General features: G+C 34.9%; 1 protein-coding gene across 1 annotated transcript in view; it reads left to right on the top strand.

Moving 5' to 3' along the window:
- Positions 1 to 24671, top strand: part of ANGPT1 (angiopoietin 1) — a 150091-nt gene that overhangs the window by 121331 nt on the left and 4089 nt on the right. The window contains exon 8 of the mRNA XM_058833639.1: positions 16752 to 16882. Coding sequence (XP_058689622.1) covers positions 16752 to 16882 — 131 coding nt within the window. The remainder of the gene's footprint in view (positions 1 to 16751; positions 16883 to 24671) is intronic.

Here is a 24671-nt window from a genome sequence, read left to right as displayed (position 1 = left end):
CAAGCTGTAGACAATCCAGGAGACTCATAAAGTGCATGGAGGAATAAGTTCTTAAGCCAGGTAATAAGCAGCCCTATCAGGGAGGATGGATCTGATGGTCACCAACAGAAGTGAGCTAGCTGATCACTGACATCAAGACTGAAAGAGGCCTGCACTTCAGTGGTCTTAGAATCACAGAATCATAGAATGGTTTAGGTTGGAAGAAACCTTAAAGATCATCTAGTTCCAACCCCCTGTCAAAGACAGGGACACTTCCCACTAGACCAGGCTGCTCATGCATTGGTGGAGTTCACAGTCCTGAGGGGTATGGGTCAGACAAAGAGTAAAAATGAGACTCTGAATTTTAAAAAAAACAAACCTCCAGGCAAGGAATTAATTAATAGGAGCCCCTGGGAATGTGTCCTCAGGGACAAGGGAGCAGAACCACTGTTGGTGGTACAGCAGCCTTGTTTTCTAGGAGGAGGGCAAAGTCTCCAGTGTAAGTCCCATTCAGAATTTGATGTAACAATGGCCTAACCATTTTGGTACCCACTTACTCAATAATATGCAAATATCTGTTATCTATTCTCATTATTAGATCTTCCAAGTTATCTCTAAATTGATAGTGTCTTCAGTATTGATTTTATCTCTCCTTTGCCTTTAACAGATTAATTTTCAATTACCTTCTCCAAATTGATATATTTCCTTCATCAGTACTGGATAACTCTCCATATATTCAGTTTGCTGCAGAAACTTACCTTCCAGTAGTTTTTTATAGGATATTAGTAACAGACTTTCAGTAATTAAGTTTCATTTTGCTCAAATGATTCTAGAAGCTTTTATTCTCTTTGGCATTTTAGGGCTTTTCAGCCACTTAGCTGGAGAGAAGCTTGTTTTCCAGTATGTTCCACCACAGCTATCACTATGTAGCATAGTGGGCATGACATTATCTCCTCCTCCAGACTCCTAAACTTGTTTTTTAAGAAATGGAAATATATGAGCAAGAACAAATTATCTTATTTTCCCATAAAGCTTATCTACAATAAAATAAACTTAAATTCAAACTTGAGGCAATGAAAACAAAAAATTTGTAACAATTTTCTAGTCTTAGACATCATCCTGGATTTAATGAATTTAAGTGATTATTCACATGTTTTTGTACAGGTAGGTGAGATAAGAATTTTTTCAGTGCTAACATTAAAGCTGTTGAGCCCTAGGAACAGACTGCAGGACCCTATCTGAGACACTCGATTCTCTGTGCATGCCTGGGGAGAGATAAGCCCCTTAGACAGAAGCCAAATCAGGCAACATGCAGAGCAGAGAGCTGCCTAGAGTTAACCATTAGGAAATTCTGAAAATAGCAAGGCGTCCATTTATATCCCCTGACAGTTCACAGCCCACTGCCTGAAGGTAGGAGACAATGTCTTGTCTTACTCACCAAAGAATTGAAAGGCCTTGGGTTAATGCATTCATTTGCCAGAGGGTATCCAGACTGTAGTTACTGTTTCCCAGGGGGAAGCAGCAGTCCCTGCTGCCAGGGAACAGGCTCCTCAGTGAATCTCTGACACTGTGCAGGGATGAATTGACTGCTCAGGGAATGAATAGGTACCGAGTCAGTTGTCGATGAAGTGGGAGAGGGATTTATAAGATCATGGTCCCTGCTCCATGTCTTGTTTTGAATTAAATAGGTTTTTATTATATTATGTTATGAAGTAGTGGGTGCTATTCTGCTACACACATTTGTACTCCCTTTGAGGCTCAGTGAATCTTATTTGTAGCAGGACACATGTTGCTGGTTATGGTATGCTGAGGGAAGTTTTGTGGTTTTAAACCTGTCTCTTGCTGAGTCCATAAAAACCTAACTCCTACCTGGTGGGTAGTAGTCACTCAGTTTAGTAAATTTGTACAAAAAAAGTTGAGACTGACAGCAGCTAGTAGCTCAACCACTTACTGCCTAGTGAAGAAAAAGTAGATTTCTGTGAGGATAATGTAATTCTAGATAGAACAGTGTTGTGAAATCCTTGTTGAGGTCTACTGCACAGGTACACAAGTCTGATGTCTCAGAGAACTCTTTAATGAATGTAACTATTGGCAGAAGAATTATCAATTATCAAACTCAGTAGTGATCTCCTTTTTACATGTTTTAGTTCAGAGGAGATTTCATAAGGTCTGAGCCAGCTAACAGAGGTACAGCCTGTTGTGGCACCTAAAAGAAAGCTGCACAGACTTTCATATAATATTGTCCTTTTTTTTTTTTTCTTCTCCAATTTAAAATGGCTATTTTCCTTCTGTTTTTATTATCTTCACTATCGACATTGTCAGTCTTCTTGTACAGTGTTACTCTCTTCTAAGCTGTTATTGCTTCATGCCACCTCTACATTTACATAATGAAAGACTTTCAAACAAGTATTTTAACAAAATTTATGAAATACTGTGCTGAATGGACTTCACTGACCCTAAGGTAAGAGCTCCCAATTCTACCAGTAATAACACCAAAAAGGAGCTACATTTCTTTAAACTATTTCAATCATCAAAATCATCAAAGCACCTACAAAGATGCCAGACAAAAAGTTCTGGATTTATTAGTGTAGATTTTGATATAGAAGTCACTAACATAGTTTCCTCATCTCCAGTGGGCTTTGACATGAAACAGCTCCTGAATAAAAGGATCTTGTATAGCTGGGACACTTCTGGATATTTTCCACCCATGAGGAATTTTTTAATGTCAAAACTTCTCTTTGTAGAATATTCAGACTTCTCCAAGATCATGTGGTTTTTAAATTCAGATTATCCATCACAGGGACATAAGTGATGTGATATTTCTATTAAAAAATGAATAATATAATAATTTTTATTGTTATAATAATTTTCTTAATTAGAAGTTGTTTGCTTTTGTAACTCTTCATTGTTTGAATTAGCTTAATTCTTTTATAATGTGTTAAAATGTTCTAATAATACTTATTACAAACTTTTAATAATTTTCAGAATATAGATTAGCGTAGTGAAAATTTGTGTACAAAGTGTAACAAATATATGTAAGGACATGCCAAATGTTACAGGATCACAGTGTGAAAATTTAGAGTTTCATTAATGTTTGCTAATCGCTCATATGCAGAAAATTTAGTACTGCAGTATAATGCATCTATTGTAATTGTGCAGAAAAACTAACGCAAAAGTAAAATGCAGAATGAGGAAAAAATCTCACCATAAAATTCACAAATAGAAAACATTTCTGTACTGGAAAAGTTTCTTTAATGAAGATTCCCTGGTTGCATCATTCTCTTCACTATGTTCTGTGCAAGTGTAAAATACAGTACATTTTCAGGATCTAATTCAGGTCCAGCTCAAAATATTTAACCTGGACATTATTCTTCCCATAACTTCGATCAAAACTGAAAAAAATGACACTTCCAAATGCCAGTTCTGAAAAGGTAGAAAGTCTGAGTACAAAAAATGAGATGTGTCTCTGATTTCAATGAGAAAAATTCTTTTCTTCCTGTGGATGACCAAGATCTCCATCAAAGTGAAGTTGACCACTACAAGATTATGATGAATTTATTTAGGATTACTGACAAGATCTCCAGATTAAAAAAATAAAAAGTAAAAGAAATACTGCTTGCAGAGTTTTCTGAAATGTCCACAACTTTCATCATGAGCCAAACATTCAAACTTAGACCTCCACAATGCAGAAGCAATGAATGGGACCTGGAGGCCCCCTCAGAGAGTGTGGGCTGTGTGAGCCCCCATAGCTGCTGACTCTCTGCCCACTCTCTGAGCTAAACAGAAGCTTGGTAGAGCTGTCAATGTGGCACTGAGCCCAGGTTAAAATATCCTGCCTCTGAGTAGGTTCAATGTCGTGCTTATTGTGACAGTTCAGCTTCCAGCCAGGGCAGAGTGTGGGCAGAATGAGCTCATGTCTGCTCAGAGAACTGACAGAGCAAGCTTTCATCTGCTTGAAAAACACAAGCAGAAATTCTTAGAGTGACCCCTATTTAATCTAGAATGTACATGGTTAAAGTCTCTGAAATCTGTTACCAGCTTCCCAGCAAACCAATGCCAGCGGTTTTCCCCTGTTCTTTTATCATTACCAGTTCTGCTGGCAAGGTTTCTAGAGCCTGAACCTGAGAACACTTTCTGCACTGATTCACTGTATTTTCAACAAATTTTCAACAAAAGGTGGTGTGGTATTTTTTTGTGATCATAAATCAAAAGGTAAAGTGTGCCTGCGGGGCCTGAAGAAAATCTGGCAAAGGGATCACCCCAGATTTTTCAGTAGTCATTTATTGCACCAATTTTTAAGAGTTTCTTGTTCTCTTAGGTTTGAGTTTTGGGATTTTTTATTTTTTTTTCTTATCAAATGAGTACTTGATTTAGCTGTCTCTATCTCTAAGGTAATGGTAATAAAAAAGTGATATTATTCATTATTTGGTCCACAGCAGCAATGCAGCAAATGAGTTAGACCACAAACCAGAGGTATACACCATGTCTAAAGAGCTTCTAATTTACATAAACTTTCAAACAGATAACAGCTTTGAATGTCAGAGCATAAACTTATTGTGATATCCAATACACTGAAGTTTTTGTTGTTTGGTTGGTCTGCAAAGATCTGCAAGAAGCAGGTACTCAGTCACAATAAAAGCCTAATTAGAAAAAGAAAAGGGTCTGGTACCATAAAGAGTCTGGTCTCTCATCTTCTGTTTCATCAGATCCTAAGAGGCTGAAGTGTTTTCAATTTTAAATCAGTGCTGGAACAGCTCAACAGATTTGACCCAAGTGCATGTGCACTGTTCATGCCTTGTTTTCTTTTATTTAGAATTATTATTCAGTTGCACTGAAGTAAAACCTCTTTGCACCTACCTCAATGCCGTTTGAACCAAAGGAGTCGTTATTGTGAACCACAGCTCTCATTAGGTCATGACCTGGGTTTTAAGGGGGGAAAAGGCATGTAAAACATGCTGATCTCTGTCAGCCTGGTCAGTGTGGCACCAGGAAAGGACTTGGATCATAAATGGGTGACAGTCAGTTAACCTTTCACTCATAGATGACTGCTTGTTGGCCACAAATGACGCCAAGGGAGATGAAATATGTTTTAATAGTCTGTTTATATTTTTCTACCAAGGTCTTAGTGCCACATAACTCATTTTGGCATTTTTTAAACTTAATTTTGCATTAAGAAAACCAAGGAAACAGTGAAGCCAATATTTATTTTTCAAATAGTTATAAACATTTCACAGAAACTCTCTCTGCATCAGTCACTTATAAAACTTGTTACCTTTTCCTAGATGCTTGCTCTTATAATGAAAGCCTAACCTTAGTGTGATAATGGAGGTAAAAGCCAGAGGCTAAGTGTAGCTTGTACAATACAGACACTAATGAGTGAAGGGATCAAGCCAGACCTGTTGCACACTATTCAGACTGAAGGTGGGATGTGCTTGTGTATAAAAATACTTTTATTCTGCATCCTGTTTCCAATTTAATAAATCTTTAATCAAAAAATGAATAATGTTGGTATGAATGATTCTATATGAATAAGACAAGCCTTGGCTTTCTCTTCTCCTCCTCATTTTCTTCTTCTCCTTCCTTTTCTCCCTCTCCTCCATTTTTCTTTTTTTTTACACAGACTTAGGTGCTCATTCTGCAATGTAGTCAAGTAATTTAAGTATATAGTAAGTACTTTGTTGAGACAGGACCACCAGAGCTCTCACTGAAGGTCAAGTCACTGTTGTTTCATTATGATTGCACACTCTTTAAGATGACATAAAACAGTAAAAAAAAAGTTAAAATATGAGGGTCAGAAAGAGATCATGATAATTATGTTGTCATTAATACTACCTTATATTGTTTCCATCTTTGGAAATTATTGCTTTTCCTGTCACCTCTGCAAAGTGATTCTTCAATATCTCTTGCTGTTTACTGATGCATGACTCTGAGTACGTAGCCACCAGATAAAGCCCTTTAATCTGATTAGAGGAAATTCATAAACTGTGAACTGGCTTATTCATCACGACTGAATAAGTTCAAACACAGGTAAGAGAAAGAAAATTCTGATTAACATTTTGTTTTGAAAATAATATCCCCCAAAACATCCTTACATTTTCCTTTGGGATTCTTGCAGTGGGAAGCACACATTTCTTGATACGAATCCCAGCATAAATCTTGAAAATCTCATGCAGAACCCAAAATATTTATTTTAATGTGTTATTCATTAAGTTATTTCTTTACATTTTAGTCTGTTGGCAGCTGCAAACTCATTCCATTCCATCTACATTAAAACAATGCTGTCGTAAGATTTGATAGGGTTATTAGGTCATTAACAACTGGAAAAATTTCTAAAACAGAATCTGCAAATGCCCAAAGGGGCACAATTGTAGAATAAGATTGCACTGCTAACACAGAATAAAGAAAGAATGATCAAAACAAATTGATGAAAAATTAATTTCAGACTATTTCCATCATTATCAATAATTATTAATTTCCTTATATCCAAGCTCTTCGTGAGGGGAAAAAAACCAACCAACAAACCCCCTAGAGATTTCTAAAGCATGTCCTGACAACAGAGCCAGGGAAACACCTGGAGCACAGGTCTCATGGGGAGTAGCTGAGGGAGCTTGGGGTGTTCCATCTGGAGAAAAGGAGGCTCAGGGGGGACCTTATTACTCTCTACAGCTATCTGAGAAGAGGCTGTAGCCAGGTGATGGTCAGCCTCTTCTCCCAGGTAACAAATGACAAGAGGAAAGAGACTCAAACTGCATAAGGGGATTTTTCAGATTGGATATTAGGAAAAAATATTCTCAGAAAGAGTTGTCAAGCATTAGAACAGGCTACCCAGAGAGGTGGTTTTGTCAGCATCCCTGGAGGTATTATAACCTGTGGAGATGTGGTGCATAGCAATGTGGTTTAGTGTGGACTTGGCAGTGCTGGATTAATGATTGAACTCAATGAACCTAAAGGTCTTTTCCAACATAATTTTTCTATCATTCTGTGGTATTTGAAAGATACCTTTCACAGTTTTAATTAACTGTTGTGTCAGTGGAAATATGAGGAAAAAATGTTCTTCAACAAAGGTATTTTGTCAAATTCAGTATTTAAATAATTTCTTAATGGTGATTGCATGTTGCACCTTATTCAACATCCAATCTGATTTTAAAAATGTAAGTTCAGTAGTCATATTTCAGTCAGGAATTCTGTTAGCTGATGTGCCTCACATTGCTGTTTTAGCTAACTGCTTGGATTCTACACACAACTTGAAGCAATATAAGCTTATGTGCAGTGGGGCATGATTCTTGAAAAGAATGACAGCATCCTACTTTTATTACATAGAAGGGTAGATATTTCCCTAAAGTGAATCACAAAGCTGACTCATTAGAGGAGATACTTGAATCTGACATTTTTGGAACAGGTTTTTCAATGACACTGCCTCATTTTGGCTTATGCAAAATATTTGGAATCTAAAGACATTATCTAATGCTAGTCTTTAGGTTTTCTCTTATTTTTCTGCTCCTCACTTACCTGATTCTTACCACTTGCTCTCCTAGAAAAGTCAATATTTTGTGGCACTAGATGCAGGTCTTCATCTGTTTCTCCTGCAGGACAGGGGTGCTTAAGGCTCAATTTTCTCTGCCTGGTTTGTGACCTGAAATATCACCATAACCATGGAACTTCAGGGAAACCGTCTAATATTAAGGAGGGGCCAATATCAATTAAACTACCATGTCAATTCCTTCCCTGAAATGTACTGTGAATCCTTGGGATAGTGTCTTGTTGCAGGTAGACTGCAGCTCTCTGCTGAGCTGTATAAACTTTTAATTGAATCTCCACAATTAAATAAGAGTCACGATCCAGTATCCAGGTAAAATAGAAAAGCATTTCCATCCAGAAAGTTACTAATATTTTTTTTTTTAATTAATTAAAAGAAATATAAAACCTATGGCATTTCAAAAACTAGGCATGTATATATGTACATATTCTTTTGTATCTCTGTAAATAGAAATGACACATTTAAGTGTCATCTTCATAGATTTCTTCTTCTAATTGCAAACACCAAGAAAGCAAAATTTTAATTAACATAATTGATCAGTAAAGATGGATTTAGGGAACTTAACGTTCTTAGACCACAACTGTAGATAATTTCAGGCAAAATTCCAGCACACACTTTACAAAGAAAAAAAAGCAACCAAAAACCCCACAAGAAACCCAAAATCCAAAACCTAGCACCCCTTCCCCCAACCTACATTGGCTATATGTTCTTTAGACACATTAATTTCCAAACACTAACTTATCTCTCTAAGATTAATATAAATTTTTAACATGTCTATCTATGATATTAGTAACTTTTGTAGTTGCTTATGATTAATGACTTTCAATTAAGTACACTGTGTGATAAATATTTTACTGTGGCCTGTAAATGATATTTCTCAATGACACTGCTTGGTAAGAAAAACCCAGTATCTCTACAGTAGCCATCAGGGTAAAAGTAAGCATGAACAGCATGCTGATACATGAAGTTTTCTATTTCCATTTTATCTAAAACAGTTAATTAGGATAATGTATAACCTATGTGGATGACAGTGTATAATTAATGTCACCCTCAGTACAACTAAAGCATAGATTTATGAAATCCACTATTACGATATATCTGCATGGATTTCAACAAACTATATTTATGAGACTTTTGGAACTTCCAAGCATATTTTGGAAGAAGTATTAAGTTTAAATTTTACTGTAGTTGTGTGGGTCTCTTTTACTGGATTTTCAAACATGATTAATCAGTTTAAAGATAAATCAAATTTCTAACAAATGTTCACTGAACTTTTCCACTAACTTCAATGTCTGTTAAATAGATCCTTAAATAAAGATATACAAACACCACAAGCTTCAGCAATTCAGTAAAGATAAGCATCAGAAGGTCTGATTACTTATATAAACCTTAAAAACTTTTAAAATATTACTTTCTCTGTGGAGTCCCTGTATTTCTGTGCTGAAAAAATCCCTTAAGAATCAGTTTTGGCATTTCTGCTGTTGGCTGCAGCCAAACCCAGGAAGTATGTTTGAGTAGGGACAAAAATATTTTTTTATTTTAGGGTACATTTTGAATTAAGCAAATTTCTCTACTCTTGGCTTTTTCCATGTGCTGGGAAAAAGTTCAGATAACTTCTAACTTTGTATTTTATTTTTTAAGAGGTTCATCAGTCTTCAATGATATAAAAATAATTTGCATTATCATTTAGCAAAGTTCAGTGTTTATATGTCCATTTAAAACATCAATCATCTCTAGTTACTTCAAGTTTGAAATTAATTCAACATTTTATAAATTAACATTATGTTGTATAGAGCTATGAATCATGACAAAAGTGGTAGATTCTGTAAAAACAGGAAATCTTAGCATTTATATAGCTGGAGAAAGAGTGAAATTTTTTTTTCGGTAGCAAGAATTGAACTTTCATTTAATAAAAAACATAATAAATCTAATAACTGAAAAGTTTCATTTCAGATTTCCATAAGAAAAACATTGGTGGGTGATTTTGTTTTAATAAGTATTGTGTTGAAAAATAGTTTTAACAGAAAATGGTAGTAGCAGATTAATGTATCTCTTCTGTGCTGTGTTTGGTGAGAGATTAGAGTAGAGGGAATTATTTCTGTTCAACACATCGTTGTGATAGTAGCTTTAAATATGTTTCTGTTTCTGTCATCACCACTATGCTACTGACATCGGCTGCAAACCTAGCAGCTCACACTGCCACAGTGACTTCCTGTGGCTTCTGTAGCATGTATTTCAAGTAATAGAAGCATATGTTTGCCTGTTCACTGTCCAGAATAAACATATTTTCAAGCACTTGTTGTAAAGCGTGACAAAGCCACATTTGTCTGCACACTGCAGTATGACAGGCTGTTTGCTCTGTGTTAGGAAAAATTTCTATGACAGTAGATCCTGATGACTTTTAATTATCCCTACCCAGTATACTTTTACTCAGTAAGTACAGTGCTTTACTTAATTATTAATCAATTTAATATAGAAAAAGCAAATTTTTTTCATTTTATGTAAAAATTCACATTCAGTACAAAATCCGGGCTTACTAGACTATTTAATATTTTGCTGTAATGTGTAGATGTGTTTTTTATTCATGGCTGAGTTGTTTGCTTGTTCACTGTCCAGAATAAACATATTTTTCTCCTTTGACCTGTCAGGTCTGAAGTTCAAACACAAGCTAAAATTACCATGGGCTTTTAGAGAGAAAACAAGTTTTTCTGTTAACAGTGTGCAAGTCCAGGGAAGGATCCCTCTACTATGAAGAATTAGTTTTCCTTTAGACAGGTTGTACTGAAACAATTCAAAAGGAAAACTGATCAAATTCATTTTTAACTGTATTTTATATTAACATTTTATCTTTAAAATTGGAAGATGTATGTTCTTACTCTGGATATATTGAATTCATATTTTTTTGGCTGGCACATTTCACTTGTCTCAACAGGAGAATGGGCAAGGAGCTGCAGTGATGTCAGACAATAGTTAGAGCAGTGAGTCATTGCTACAGAGCAACCTAGGAGAAACACAGGGATTATTTTGTCTTACACTTTTCCAAAGCAAATGTAGAAGGAAATTATTTTCATCTGCAGGCAGAAAGAATATTAAGAGACAAATTAAAAATCTGTTCAAGTTGTCAAAATTACTTACTGCATTATTCAGGTTTTCAACATTTTGCAGAGCCATCATTCCTACTGTTTGAAGTTACAAATTCTATTAGGAATATAATAAAGTTAAATAAAAAGTCCATGAAGTTACCAAGTACACTGTTTCTCAAGTTTGTACTAAATATAGGAGTGCGAAAAACATAGTATTCTTATGTTTTATTGTTGATATTTCTGGTTTTCCTCAATCACCAACTGTGATACTCCCTTTCTGCTTCTCTTTGGTACTTTTACACTAGTTATTTATTCAAACACAGGCAGCAATCAAGGCGGTGAATTGTTCTTGCAACTTGATTAAATGAGTTAGCAAGAGCTCAAAATTTTGTGAGTAGAGGTGACTAAGTTGTCATCTTCCACCCTATCTCATTTCTCCAATTTCTCCAAAATATTTTCCTTTCTTTTAGGGTTGCTTTTAGTTTACTTCTAGTAATTTCTAATAACTTCTAAACACCTCATTTGGTGTTACATTCATGCTAGCTAGTTAATCTTGATTCATGATAAAAAAAATATTGTGGGTTGATTTAATTTAATTTGTTTTTGTGAGGGGAGAATGCACTGCCCTAATGAAATCTAAATATTTCGAAGAAAAAAAAAATGCTCAAAGGAAAAAAATAAATGTTATGTTTAATAAGAAGTTTTATTTCCTAAAGAAGAAAAAGGATTCAAATGGGTGCCCAGGCAATCTATCTGTAATCTGGACAAGGGCACTGACTAAGATGCCTTTTACTCTACATCTGGCAGAGTTCAAACTCACAGGGATATTCCCGGTCACCACAGAGGGCTTGTGCTCTATCTCCAGCAGGTAGATGATCTTTCCACTGATTTTAAAACTTAGCAGGCACAAGGGATGTTTTCCTTTATCCTTTAGTGGGAGTACTAAATGATGAAATAATTAGGAAATATTGGTAAAATACCAGGCTTAGGATCCCCAGTATATATAACTGTATTATAACCCCCATTATATTTAGTTCCATGTTTAGCTGGCTTTTGGCAGACATTTTAGTTTCAACCTCAGTGACAGCAGTATTTCTCTAGATTGATTATTTAGATTTTCTTTTCTCCTGTTCACAAAATGTGGTCTATCATTGAATATTGTAAGATGTGTCTATTACAGAGATGATTTTGCTATTCATGGACAACTGTTGCTGTTGGGAGACTTGGTGTGATTTTGCAATATGTTCAGGAAAAGGTGCTTTGGCAAGAATTCTAAGAAACTAACAATATTTAATGTAGACATGATTATTTATTAATTGATAAAAAGGGGGTTTGATTACCAAATAATAGATCAAAGCATTTTTGAGGGAAAACAACCCCCAAACCTGAACTTAAAATGAAGCTGTTTTCTGGTTTGGCCTTCTTTTATTTCTTACTTAGTATTCCAATTAAAATCTAGAATTAAGAGTATCCTAAGTATAATTTCATACTGGGTCCACCTAAGTGGTTGCAGTCCAGTGGGATTTGGTTCACAAAGGGACTTAATCACCTAAATTCCATTATGAATGGGATTATTTGACACAACATTTCATGAAACTCTACCAAGTTCAGCATCTTTACAAGTGGGTTTCATTTCAGAAACTGAAGCAATCTAAAATTTAGATTCAGCTGTGAACCAGATGGATGATCCAAGTTAAAACCTTCCTCAACCTCAAACATTTCTAAACTAGAAGGCAAAGTAATGTCAGTCCCATGGCTTTTAAAAACAAAGATATCTTTCACATGCCTAACAAGCAGGACATACCTAATTGGTGACCAGTAGGTTAGAAGGACTGAGTTGTAGGTGCCCTCTGTTCCTGTCAACATTAGATAAAAATAAAAACCAGTGTGGAGAGAGCTCAGAAAACTCTGGGGACTGGATTCTGATGCCCATGCAACTATTTTTTTTTTCCATGAACATTTCCATCAAAATTAACAACCCCTTGTTTGAGAAGGGATCAGAATCTGGGGTTCCCCCCTGCCATGTAGAATGAGCAGGCTGGAAAAAAGACATTTTAGGCCACAGAGACAAAACTGAGGTGTGAATTGGGAGGCATCCCCTTAAAGTATTTCCCAAAGGCAAGCTTTGATGTGATCCTTTCCATTCATCATGCTGAATATTTTAAATCCTGCTTCAAGCATCCTGGTTCTCTCTATTTAGTTATTAAGGATATTAGGCCATTACTCATGTTTATGAATTCCAGTCATGGATATCTCTGCTCAAATTTTTAGTAGTATGGCAATGGTGAAATTTGCTCTTAACCCAGCATATTCAAGAGATGCACGCTGAGGTAGTTGAGATAGTTCTCTACATCTCTTAATGATGGTTGTTCATGTTTGCAGTAAGCTATTACCTTGTTTGTTTGCTTACAGACAAAGTAGCTGCTACTTACCAACAAAGCTGGATGTGACTTAGCTGCTTCATTGAGACACCGTTATAAATAAAGAACTGAGTCATCTGTAGCAATTCTAACAGAAAAAAAAAATAGAGAAAATCTAGCTAGTATTAAATTCTGGGAGTCCTGCTGAACTCATTCTAGTAAAAATAAATAAATAAATACAAAATCTAAATTCAGATGCTTGATATGTAAAGCACTGCATCAGAAACTATTTCCTACACTTATAGTGATATTTAGCATACAGGTTTTTCACATGGATTTATGATTGAATTTATTTTTTAGAATTTTTTGTGTCTCATTCTGTATGTTGCAATTTTCACAGCTATATGTTGCAGAACAAATTTAAATTTTTTTTATTATTATTTATTTAAAATTTCCCAAGTTTATCTTTTAATTTTTTAAAACATGGTATGAAGACAGTTAAGCTGCATATATTTGAAAGAATTTGAGGTCCTCTAATCACTGCAAAAGCAAAAATTTATGATGTAAATTTATAATGTCTTTGCAGGCTGCCTTGCATTTTTTTATGTAGTATTTTTATATATACTCTTTGCAGACAATATACTTTTGTTTCAAGGGACTAATGATATTTAAGTTGTGTCACACAGTAAGGATGATGAAAAGCAAAACATGCTTAAAAGCTCTCCCTCACCATCTGAGAAGTGAGATCTCAAGCTGTCATTGTTATAATGTCACCAGAAAAAAATGCAGAATGTTTCTAACATCCATGCTACATAACATGAAACAGTTGAAATATTTTTAAAAATCTGTTTCTTCTTAAGTATATCAACCATGAAAATTGCTAGTTTCTAAATGAGGGCTGCTCTGTTCCTCATAGTGAATTTAGAATTTCATTAAAAAATCATCAGAAGTCCTCAAAATTTAATATAAAAACGCAGTATTTCTCTTACTCCTGTTTACTGATGATTTAATTGCTATGGCTTATTTGTTGCTTTTACAGTTTCACTGTATGCAGATAAAGTAGATTTGTTCTTGCTTATATGACCACAAATTTATTTTTCCTGCCTACTGTGTAAATTGGAATAGCATTTCCCCTTCTTTCCTTGATCTGAATTTCCTGTCTGTGAGCAAGTAGAAGGACTGGAGATGTACTTCTAAAAATGTTCTTTGACTTTTAATCAGTAATGAGTTGCTTTTTATTCTTAACTTTGCTTTTTCTTGAAGAACAGCCAAGAAGAGCTATACCCTGAATCGCCATTTTTTCCTAAGGAAGGGAAATTGTGTCCTGGGAGTTATTTGAAATTTGTTTTAAAGGTTCAATCCTACCAATCTGGTTCTGAGAATTAAGTAGTAAGATGTCTATTGCCCCTGGGAGATAACAAGCTCGTCAGCTGGCCTACTGCTGTGCAGACTTACTGTCTCAAGCCAGACTAGTTTGGGCCTGTATGGCTTGAACTGAAGCTCCTGATTGCTTCAGGACCAGTTCTGGGTTTTGATTGAGATCTGAATTTGGTGTAAAGTAGTGCCAACTTTGCAGTGTCATTTTTTCCTAACACTTGGGCAATGCCAGTTGAGGGAAAAGAGCCCAAACAGAATTATTGTTTCACCCTGTGGTTCATCTGCACATGGCTGCAGTATGATAAGCACACTAGAGTTAACAGCCAAGTTAAGCTTTATTCTTCTAAAGTCACTGGAGACCTACTAGACAAATTGTGTTGAGGAATAGTCAAATATAACTGGCAAGATCTACATCTGTGATGAGTGGAATGTTTGTAAAATATCAGGGAAAGTAAGGAGTACTTACTCTTTATTTACTAGTGTAAATAATCCTAATGCCCTCACCCTTTTTGGGAAAACATGGAATACCAAGTAGTATTTATTTCTTTATGTTTTATGTTTTCTTAGATTGTATTTTTTTTTTTTTTAATTGGAGCTAAGTGGGTTTGATAGTGTCAATTGCTAATAAAAAGGTCTGGCTAACCTTGTCTTTCTTATTTAAGTAAACAGCATTTGCTTTTTATACTGACTTTATGAGACTTCTGTGAGCTTTGGTGTGGCTGATTTAATGAGGATATACGGCCATTTAAACTCAGATCATAGATATCATGTGACAAAATAATTTTTCTATCAACACAACCTTGGGGAAGTTTATTTTGTTCTGCAAAATATTACACACAGCCTGAAAAACAAGGCAAAAGTCCAATGAATGAAGATGGGATCAATTCCAGCCTTTCATTTGTATGAAACAAAGAAATGGACATGGGCAAAGACAGACCTTAGGTTAATCTTGTCTAAAGCAAACATCTTTTGATAGATTAACATGGTCATTACAGGCTAATTTCAACCTTGATTGGGAATAGAATAATGCAATGACCTCTCTGAATTCCTGTTCCTAGGTTGTTTCTTGTTAAATTAGAAAGGATTTTCACAGTCTTTTATTGAGGCTTACACTTGGCCTTATCTGTTTTTGTGCTATCAGAAGGTATTTGACTACACATGATACTTGTATTTAATCCAAAATGTTTTGTATGTTTATGTGTTTGTAGTTATCTATCTATATATACAAAATTTGCTCTAAGGATTGAGTCCCAAGGTACTTAATCATCAGCCTCAGCCACGTAACATTCAAAATTGAAATCAAATTAACATAGGCAGTGTAGCTACTTTGAAAGGATAAACCTGAAAATTCCTTTTTATAATTTTCTTCTTATTTTAAAATATTCATGCTTAACATCTACTGTTTCCATTTTTAGAGTTGTACAAGGGACAGATAGGAAGGAATTCACTGAAAATTAGGTGAAATTCACATTAGTCTACAAGTGTGACACTCTGTAGGTTGCAAAGTTCTGGTTCTATGCCTTCACATTTCGAGTAACCTTAGTGGATATCCTGACAAGGCTTTTCTATAATGAGTTTCTGTGACAAGTTTAATCCAATTGGCTTTGTTTGGACCTAATATCCACCAGATGCATGCAAAACAAAACAAAAAAAACAAACCCAAAACAAAACCAATGAAAACCAGCAGCCATACACTTGATTAAGGAGAGCATGTCATATAAGGAAAGCCCTTGCTCTCATAAGCAGAATTCAGCTCCAGAGTTCTGTGGTAGACCTGGGTTTTATTTAAATATCAGTCTTGGGACAGAGTCCCCTCATCTCAGAAAAATGCCAATGGCTTAAGTACTGCTACTACTGTAGACTAGAAAGGTTAGGGATGTTCTCTACTCCTGCTGTTAATACTGTGAACACTGAAGCAATGTCTTCCATCTAAACAAATGGATGAATGACACTCTGGTAAAGTCACATAAATTCTAAAGCTGCTAAAATCCTCTTCCAAGCCCAAGCATTAATAACATGACTCCTGTTAGCTGGGGCTGCTGTTTCTGTGCGGTAAAGAAACAGTAAAGAAACCAGCTACTTGAGTAGTGAGTTATTCTGTTAAGTATTCCAGATATCTGGGCATCTCTTCTCACTCCTCCTCTCTCACTCCCTTTACTTTGTTGTATTTCCAGTTCTGGTTCCTTGAGCTCAGTTGTGCTCTGGAGGAAGGACTATGTACTACAGATACACTGAAAAACCCTAAATGTTTTCTTTTCACATCTGAAACAACAGAGAGATTGAGCAAAAGCACAAGAGATTCACAAATTTTCTGGGTGCACTTCATATAATGCCAACCTGATGTGGAAAATATCTGAATCTCTTATCTTTCTTTTCTATTTTGGTGACCCTGATTGTTTTCTCTTGTTGTTTCAGGCTTTATTTAAAAGGTCACAGTGGTACTGCTGGAAAACAGAGTAGCCTGATTTTGCATGGTGCTGAATTCAGCACAAAAGATGCTGACAATGACAACTGCATGTGTAAATGTGCTCTCATGTTGACTGGAGGTGAGTACAGCTGACTCTGAAAATATGGTACATTAATAAGAATCTATTGTGTTTTCCTAAAGCAACCATGGATAAAGTTGAATCAAGGATGTAGAAGTCCTGAGTGAAAACTTTTATTTTTTTAATTATTATTATTATTATTATTATTACTATAATAATAATTATTATTACCATTATTATCACTATAACATTATCAATATTAATATTAACAATATATAATATATAATAAATAGTAAATAATAATATAAATAATAATAAATAGATAAATAGATAATATATATTTATATATAAATATATATTTATATTAAAATATAAATAATAAATAAATAATAAATAATAAATAATAGTAATAACACCATTAATATTAAATAATATTTATGCTATATATAATAATATATAATATAACATATATTAATAGTATTAACATTACTGTTGATGTTAATATTAATATTTTATTACTATTAAGGTTAATATTATTATTAGTATTAATAATAGTAGTAATAATTACTTTTTTCTATACATATATTGTCATCAAGCCAATACCTCTAGATTTCTATCAGCAAAGAAAGGATTATTCAGAGATGCAGTCAGTATACTTCTGCACTGAAGCTGTTGCAATAATGTCAAAGAGGAAAACATAAATTACTGTAATTTTTTTAGGCCAGAAAGTCAACATAAAAAATAAAAATATAAAAGATTAAAAAGGTGGAAAGAAGTTTGTGAGAAACTGGACAATCAACCAGCAAAAGAAGAGATAAATGGCCAGATATTAGATATTAAATATTAAATATTAAGTATTAGATTAGGTAAAGTTTAGAAACAAAGTCTAGAGTTGTAATATATTATCTATTTCACTTAAGGATGTGGTTCCATTATTAAGATATTTATAATGGTTAAACTTTCTCTGTTAGATGAGCATAATGCATAAACACACTAAATGACTAATTCACTCACCTGTGAGAGTGTTGGAAGGTTTAAGCTGATATCCTTTGTGAGCTGAGTCAAACTACAGAAGGAAAGAAGGAAGAGTTGGGGTGGGGAAGAGCACCGACAAGTTACACTGGGACAGTTTAAAGCCCCGAGTCAATCTGACTGCCAGCAAGTACAGTGTATATGATTAGTGTTCAGTGCAGAGAATGAATATCTGAGATTATCTCTCCATTCAGACTCCTAATGATCCTAAGAAAGAGAATTTTCTCTGGCAAATGATACTGATTCCTAGTCCTTACAAAGACAAGCTCATTTTTATCTCTAGAATACCACATTATAGCAGAAAGCTTAAATTGGGATTCTTTGGTTTGCTGACTGTATGACCAAGAAAGGCCCTTTCTTATCTTCACATCTGATCTCATTTGGAGACTCTCTCTCAGTGATTTCTAACTTTCCTGGAAAAAATCCTATAGCATGTAAATTTTTCAGTATTTTGGATCAGACTGTTAAACCTGTATTATTTGTGGTTACTGGCACTCTGATTGAATTCAGTTCAGGCCACATCCAGGCACATATGAGCCTCTCAAGCAATCATCTGCTAACAGAAGATGGTTTCCCATCACTGAGAATTTATATAAGATGCACAAACAACTCCTCATTCTCTTTTGCCAGTTGGAAGTGACCCAGCTGGGAGAGTCTTTAAAGAGCCAATTTTTCAAGCTCCCCAAACTTCCTCTAGGGATATCATATTAGAAGTTATCATGGGAAGCTTCTTCCAGTGGACAGGTGATCAGACAATACCTTTCCATTTCTATAAAAATAGAAGTTAGCCAGATAGATCTGGAGACGGAAAGTGGATAAGAAGTCAGTAGTTTATTTTAATGAAAGCTGCTGACCTTTCCCTTTAGAGAGCATGCTAAATTAAAGTGTTGTTGCTTCCAGGGCAGGCCAGAGTCCAGTGAGAAGCTCCTGAGTGTGAGCTGTGTCTGTGCTGAAGTGCAGACTCATTCATGTATCTGAGCTGCCTGGAAACACCTCTGTTCCCAGGCAACTCTACTGAGGGCTTTGTTCATTTTCCTGCTCTGAGTTCTATGACAGGTCAGTACCTTGCTAAGGTCAGTCTGCTGCTGAATAACCATTCCACAAGGTTCACATATATTGCTGCAACATTCCAGTAAATCAACAGCATAACCACATATTTGAATTTACTGGTACCAAATGAAATTAATAGGGAGGAAGGGAGAGAATTACCAAAGGCTGAGGAAACCATAAATTTAGCAAATCACCACACAGTAAAACGAGGTGCAATTAGCCTTAGGAGATAGATGAGTCTACTCTTTTGGACTAGACTCTGAGTACTGTTCCTTTGGAGACAGGTTGTACAGCACTGTAATTTGTAGTTCCTCAAAAAAGACTTTAATCATGCTAGAGTTCTCCTCAAACACTCTGGTATGCTTTTCTACTTGAAACAACTTTCTCATTCCTTGAGAAATATCAGAATTGAATTAAATACCAAAACATCTTTTTAGGGAGTCTATTTCAGTTTTGTACTAGACAAAGACTAATTTAGAAAAGTAGCAATGATAACAGGTTTTGGAAAATGGCTTTTGATTTTATTTTTTTTTCCAAAAAGATATCAGACTGTTAGTTTTGGCAACATCACAGAGAGCTCTTTAATGATGAATGGTACAAAATCTGCTAGCAAGTTTCTAGCTATCTTGACAGTTTGGGTGAGTCTGTTATCTCTATGAGGTGAACTGAATATATTTATGTCAGGAATAAAGGCTAAGATAAGACAAAGCTCAAGATTGTGATATGGTTATAATCAAGGCTGAAAATAAAAATGTAAGGAAAACACACATTTCTCCCTGTGATCTTGCTAGTTGTCAGTTTTATTTGGTCTATATCATAACTATTATTCTCTCCTCCTATATCTCATTCCTTTTCCCTAGAATGAGAAATTAAATACTGGGAGAATAATACAGAAGCACCAACAGTGTATTGTGTGTGTGTCTTTCTTGTCTTTTCAAGAGCCATGCTATGCTACTTGGCTCTATCTTTATGTGGATTTTAGGGAATGCCTTCAAAATTATGTGCACTACCTGGATTCTTAACACCTCTAAACTGTCATCATATTTAAATATTTTAGCTGTTTTTTGTGACTTAGAAACTTTAAACCAAGCATGCTTGCTTTGCTTTAAAGGGGAGACAAACCGTATTCATTCAAATAATTTCTTCATTGTTTCAGTATCTCAGACCAGTAAATTATGAGAAAAAGGGTTATATATCCACGTATTATTTCAAACCTTAGTCTGAAGAGTGCCCCAATGAGTTACATACACAGCTTTTAAGCAGGAAACAGCACTAAAAATGAAAAAAACTGCCACCAGAATAAGCCTATGAGTAGAAGTTCAAAATGCTTGGACTTTCAATACAGTTAGTATTTAACATCTCTGGTTCAGATTCCTGGGTCAAATTCCCATCTGTTCTGCCAGATACCACCTGTCAGCTGAGCCCCAAACTGTTTGTGAAATTGTTTTCAGTCACTGGAAAGTGACTTATGGTATCTTGGCTCACTGAGAAAGAGTTTCAAGGTGATTTTCTTTGTCTGGCTGCAGTCTGAGGTGTTCATAAAAGCATTTACCTTGCTTCAAGTGCAAAGTGAAAATATTGCTAAACCTCTGATCCGTAAAATAATTTTGTAAAGACAGGGAGACTTTCTAGATGTCTTTCCAGGTTTGGAGCAGCATAGATGACTGAAATAAATTATTTGCTTGTTTTGTTTTACTGGAAGCAGAAATCCATCCAGCTGGAGTCTCCTGTCTCTGACAGAAGTCAATACGAGCATAACAGTGTAAAAAGTTATACCTCCCTTGAGTATTTTCTCAGTATCTTTTGAATTTCAGGGGCTTCCTGAGTCAGAGAAATATATATTTATTAAACACATATTTATTGAACCTCAATAGATTTCTCATCTATTAAGTCAGAGTAAGTTAGCTCAATGACTCCAAAACTGTGTTGCACTCGTTGCCTGTTTCACTGTTTTTTTCTCCAAGGGGTGAATTTTATAAATCTCTGGCAAGAAGAGTATTGAGGATTCTTGTCATGACTTGGAAGAAAGTTCTTGGCTGAGTATAGAAATCTGCCCATACACTCCAATCAGAAAAGACATGGTTTTTCTTATATTCTCCTTGAACAAAATATATGAAAGAAGCAATACACTCAAGAGTATCCAACCTGAACCCCTGGATATACAACTGATTACATAAAAAAGCACCACTTTTTAATTTTAATGCATATTTCTGGTTTCATAAAGGAATTGCTCAGAAAGCACCATTAATGAAGTACCATTTATATTGCCAAATATTTTAATGAAAAATTATAATTATAAAATTGTAAATTGTTAGAATATTATTTGGGTTTTTTTGCTTGAAATTTTAAAAATATTTAATTAGATATATGACTATGCAGCATTTTTAACAAAAACATTACTACATTGGTATGTTTATCAAGGTTAAATATGGGCAACTGTAATACAGTGTTGGGAGACCTTCAGGAAGTGACTAACTTTTGATATATTAGAACATAGTCACCAGTCTGCAAGCTTCATGTTATTTTTACCTCATAAAAAGGTCCCTATGAAAGGGACTGCATTATCCAGTTGATGTGAAAAGCTAATGCCTTTTCATCTTGTATCCTGACAGCTAAATTCTAATTTAATCTTCAGATTGTCAAGTGGTAGTCTGGTCAATCCAATACTCTGAGGAATAAAAGAACACAGAAATTGCTTCCAGAGGTCATTTAGTCCCTTTCCAAGAAAGATTCTTCTCTACCTCTTAGTTTCTGTTTTTCTGTTCATCTTCAGGATTTCTGTTGGTGTTCACTCTCATGTTAAAATCTGTTACTGAGTTTGTCTACACTTAATATAAGAAAGCTTTGCATGTTGACTAACTAATTCTATGATAATTTAAATGTGTTCCATCCTGCCATATCCTCCACCATTAGGAAGAATAAACACCATTCCTTTCCATTTCTTTGAAAGATTTTAAGTTAATTTGAATTTGTTGGCAATTTGTCTTTCAAATTCTGACTAAACAATCCTAAGTCTTTCCCGTTACATTCACTCTTTTGGACTCTGTCCAGTGGCTCCAATGATAGTTTGAAGTGTCATCCAAAACTTCATCCAAGAGAAATTACCAGTGCAAAATCAAGCAGATCCTAAGTATTGCCATCTAACTTCTTTAAAATACAGAATGTCAGAAACACTGAAATCTTTCCTAAAATAAGTCTACATTTCTTTTGAACATTGAGGACTATTTCAATATTTTTGGATAAGAATTTTTTCTTATTGGCTTTGTTGCCAAATGCACTAAATTTGATGGACAAACCCAGAAGGCTAGAAATAAATATTAGGTTTCCACAGGATCCATTTATACTGTAAATCCATACAAATGTACTATTCAGACATACTTAGGAACTTATTGAATGTCCTGCACTGATCCTGCTGCCTTTGGAGACATTCTGTGTCCCCAGGAGGGAGGACAGGGTGTTTGAGGAAAGGGTCTGGCATCAAACGTGCAGTGTTTAAATGCCTATTGTTTTAGAATGTAAAAGTCAACCAAGAACCTCCCATCAAACCTGAGCGATCATTACCATTCCCTAAGCACACCAGCCTTACAGTGCACTCATGAATTGATGAGCATTAGGTCACTGAAAAAGAATTTTACATGCACACATGCTTAATTGCAATTTATACAAAGAAGCAAATCTGTTAGCTTTGGCATACAAAAGCCTTTTCTTAATATTGCTTTTGACAAAGAAGATTCTATCATGCAAAAATTATACTTGTCACTTCAGAAAACCATTACAACAGATGCTTGTGGATTTTTTTCTTTTATTATTGTTACTCATTTGAGAAATGCCCCTGTATTAGGTAATTTTTTCCCAGAATTTGTGGAAATTATTTCAATATGCATTCATATTCAGTCAAAGATATAGTACAGTGTAGATATAGTATAGTCTGGAGTTCAACTATCTGGGATAGGTAGCTTAAGCATAAAAAAATATATTTATTAATGAAAAGAGCTGACATGAAATTTAACAACTTCCCATTGGTTATAGCAACATGAATTAAAGACCAAAGCACAGCCATACACAATATGTGAACCTACTTTAACTCTTTCAGAAGAACAGCCATCTACAGTGAGGATTCATTTCTATTTGTATAGCTGAACTTTCAAACAACTTATCTATGCATTATTTAATTTACATTTTGTCTGGAAAATCTATTTAATGACCTAGGTTTTTTTCTTACAGAGATGGTAGTGCTGCTTTTACTGTACAGAATATTAGAAGGGGGCAAACTTAAAAAATTGAATTTGCCCTCAGTTCAAATACAAAATTAGTGACTTTGTGTTCACAACAGCTTGAAGAAACTACTTCTCTTTCTGAATAAAATCTCTGTTAATCTTCTCATGAAAGCCTTTTTTGAACCATCTTCTCATGAAAGCCTTTTTTGAACCACTTCACCTTAAAATCCTATTTCTTATATCAGTTCTTATGATGCCCACTCCTCATCATTCTCATGCCTGATTCAAATATCCCATGGAAATTATTGCTTAAAGTTATGTCCAAAATTAAAATCATACTGTGGTTCAAAGATTACCTTATATTTATCCAAATAAGTATAATTAGCCATTACCTTGGAGAGAAAAATAAACAAAATTATTCATAAAAAAATCCTGTGGACTCCAGGTATTTGGACAACATCTGGCTACTGAGTGTCTTTCCTAGGGTCAGACTGTGTCAGAGCTCTGGAGCTGCTTTATTTTGTGTTTTCTGTAATGGCAGTGCTGCAGGTATATCTTTCAGAAACCTCTAGTTTATGTTCCTCCACTTCCTCATAGCTACCAAGAAAATCACTGCTTGCATTTCTCTTTCCCTCAACATTTCCTTTGCTTCCACTCAAAGAGGTGACTTTTGGTATAGGGACATGCAGTAGTCTTGTGATAATCTGAGGCTCTACAGGCAGTGAAGGCCTTTCAGAGGACTGCAGGGAGTTTGGAGAGAAATAACCATAGGAGAAAAAAGAGAATTAATCAAAACAAACAAACAAAAAAAAACAAAAAACAACCCACATCACTTAAAAAAGTGAGAAACTAACCCCAAAGTTTTAATGCAATATTAGGAAACATCTTTAAAACATGTGTTCATTAATTATCACTAACAAGAACAGCACAATAGAAAAATGTTTAGATCATTAAAACATGTTTTGAAAGAAGTGTTTATTTAGAAGAAATCTATGATGAGACGTTGGAGCAAATCCTCACAAATGTTTTGTAAAATTTTGCATTCCTTTGGCTTATTCCAGTTTTTACATTGATTTTTTTATGGAATCGCTGAAAACCTTCACCTCAAAAAATTACCATTTATGCATCTGTTCCTGTTCCTTTATTATGAAATGGTAACTAAGTCAGCTTGCCATGTCTTCATCCCAACACCATAAACAGGACCCAGCTGCATCTGAGTTCCGGCTTTGAAAAATGAGGATTAGGATTTCTCTGTTTAACTTCATCTTAAATTTATACAAGATTATACTCTGGTTACAGTGAAACATCAGCTGTGCAGCTTTCCTTTCTTTTGGTTATTGTCCCCTTAGGCATAACATTGAAATCAAAGGGAGGTCAGCTGTACCAAAATAGAAGATTGTCAGAATTTGTCTGGCACAGATTCATCCCTCAAGATTTCATTATGAGGTGTTACTTTTTTAAAAAAAAAACCAACTACTAAGTATTTTCCAAAATCATAGGAATTACAAGACTAGAAGCATAAATTATGTGGCTCTGAATACAAAGAACAG

This window comes from Poecile atricapillus, chromosome 2, assembly GCF_030490865.1.
Source record: "Poecile atricapillus isolate bPoeAtr1 chromosome 2, bPoeAtr1.hap1, whole genome shotgun sequence".
Taxonomy (NCBI): domain Eukaryota; kingdom Metazoa; phylum Chordata; class Aves; order Passeriformes; family Paridae; genus Poecile; species Poecile atricapillus.
The sequence above is the reverse complement of the archived record's forward strand: the minus strand, read 5'-3'. Positions and strand labels throughout refer to the sequence as shown.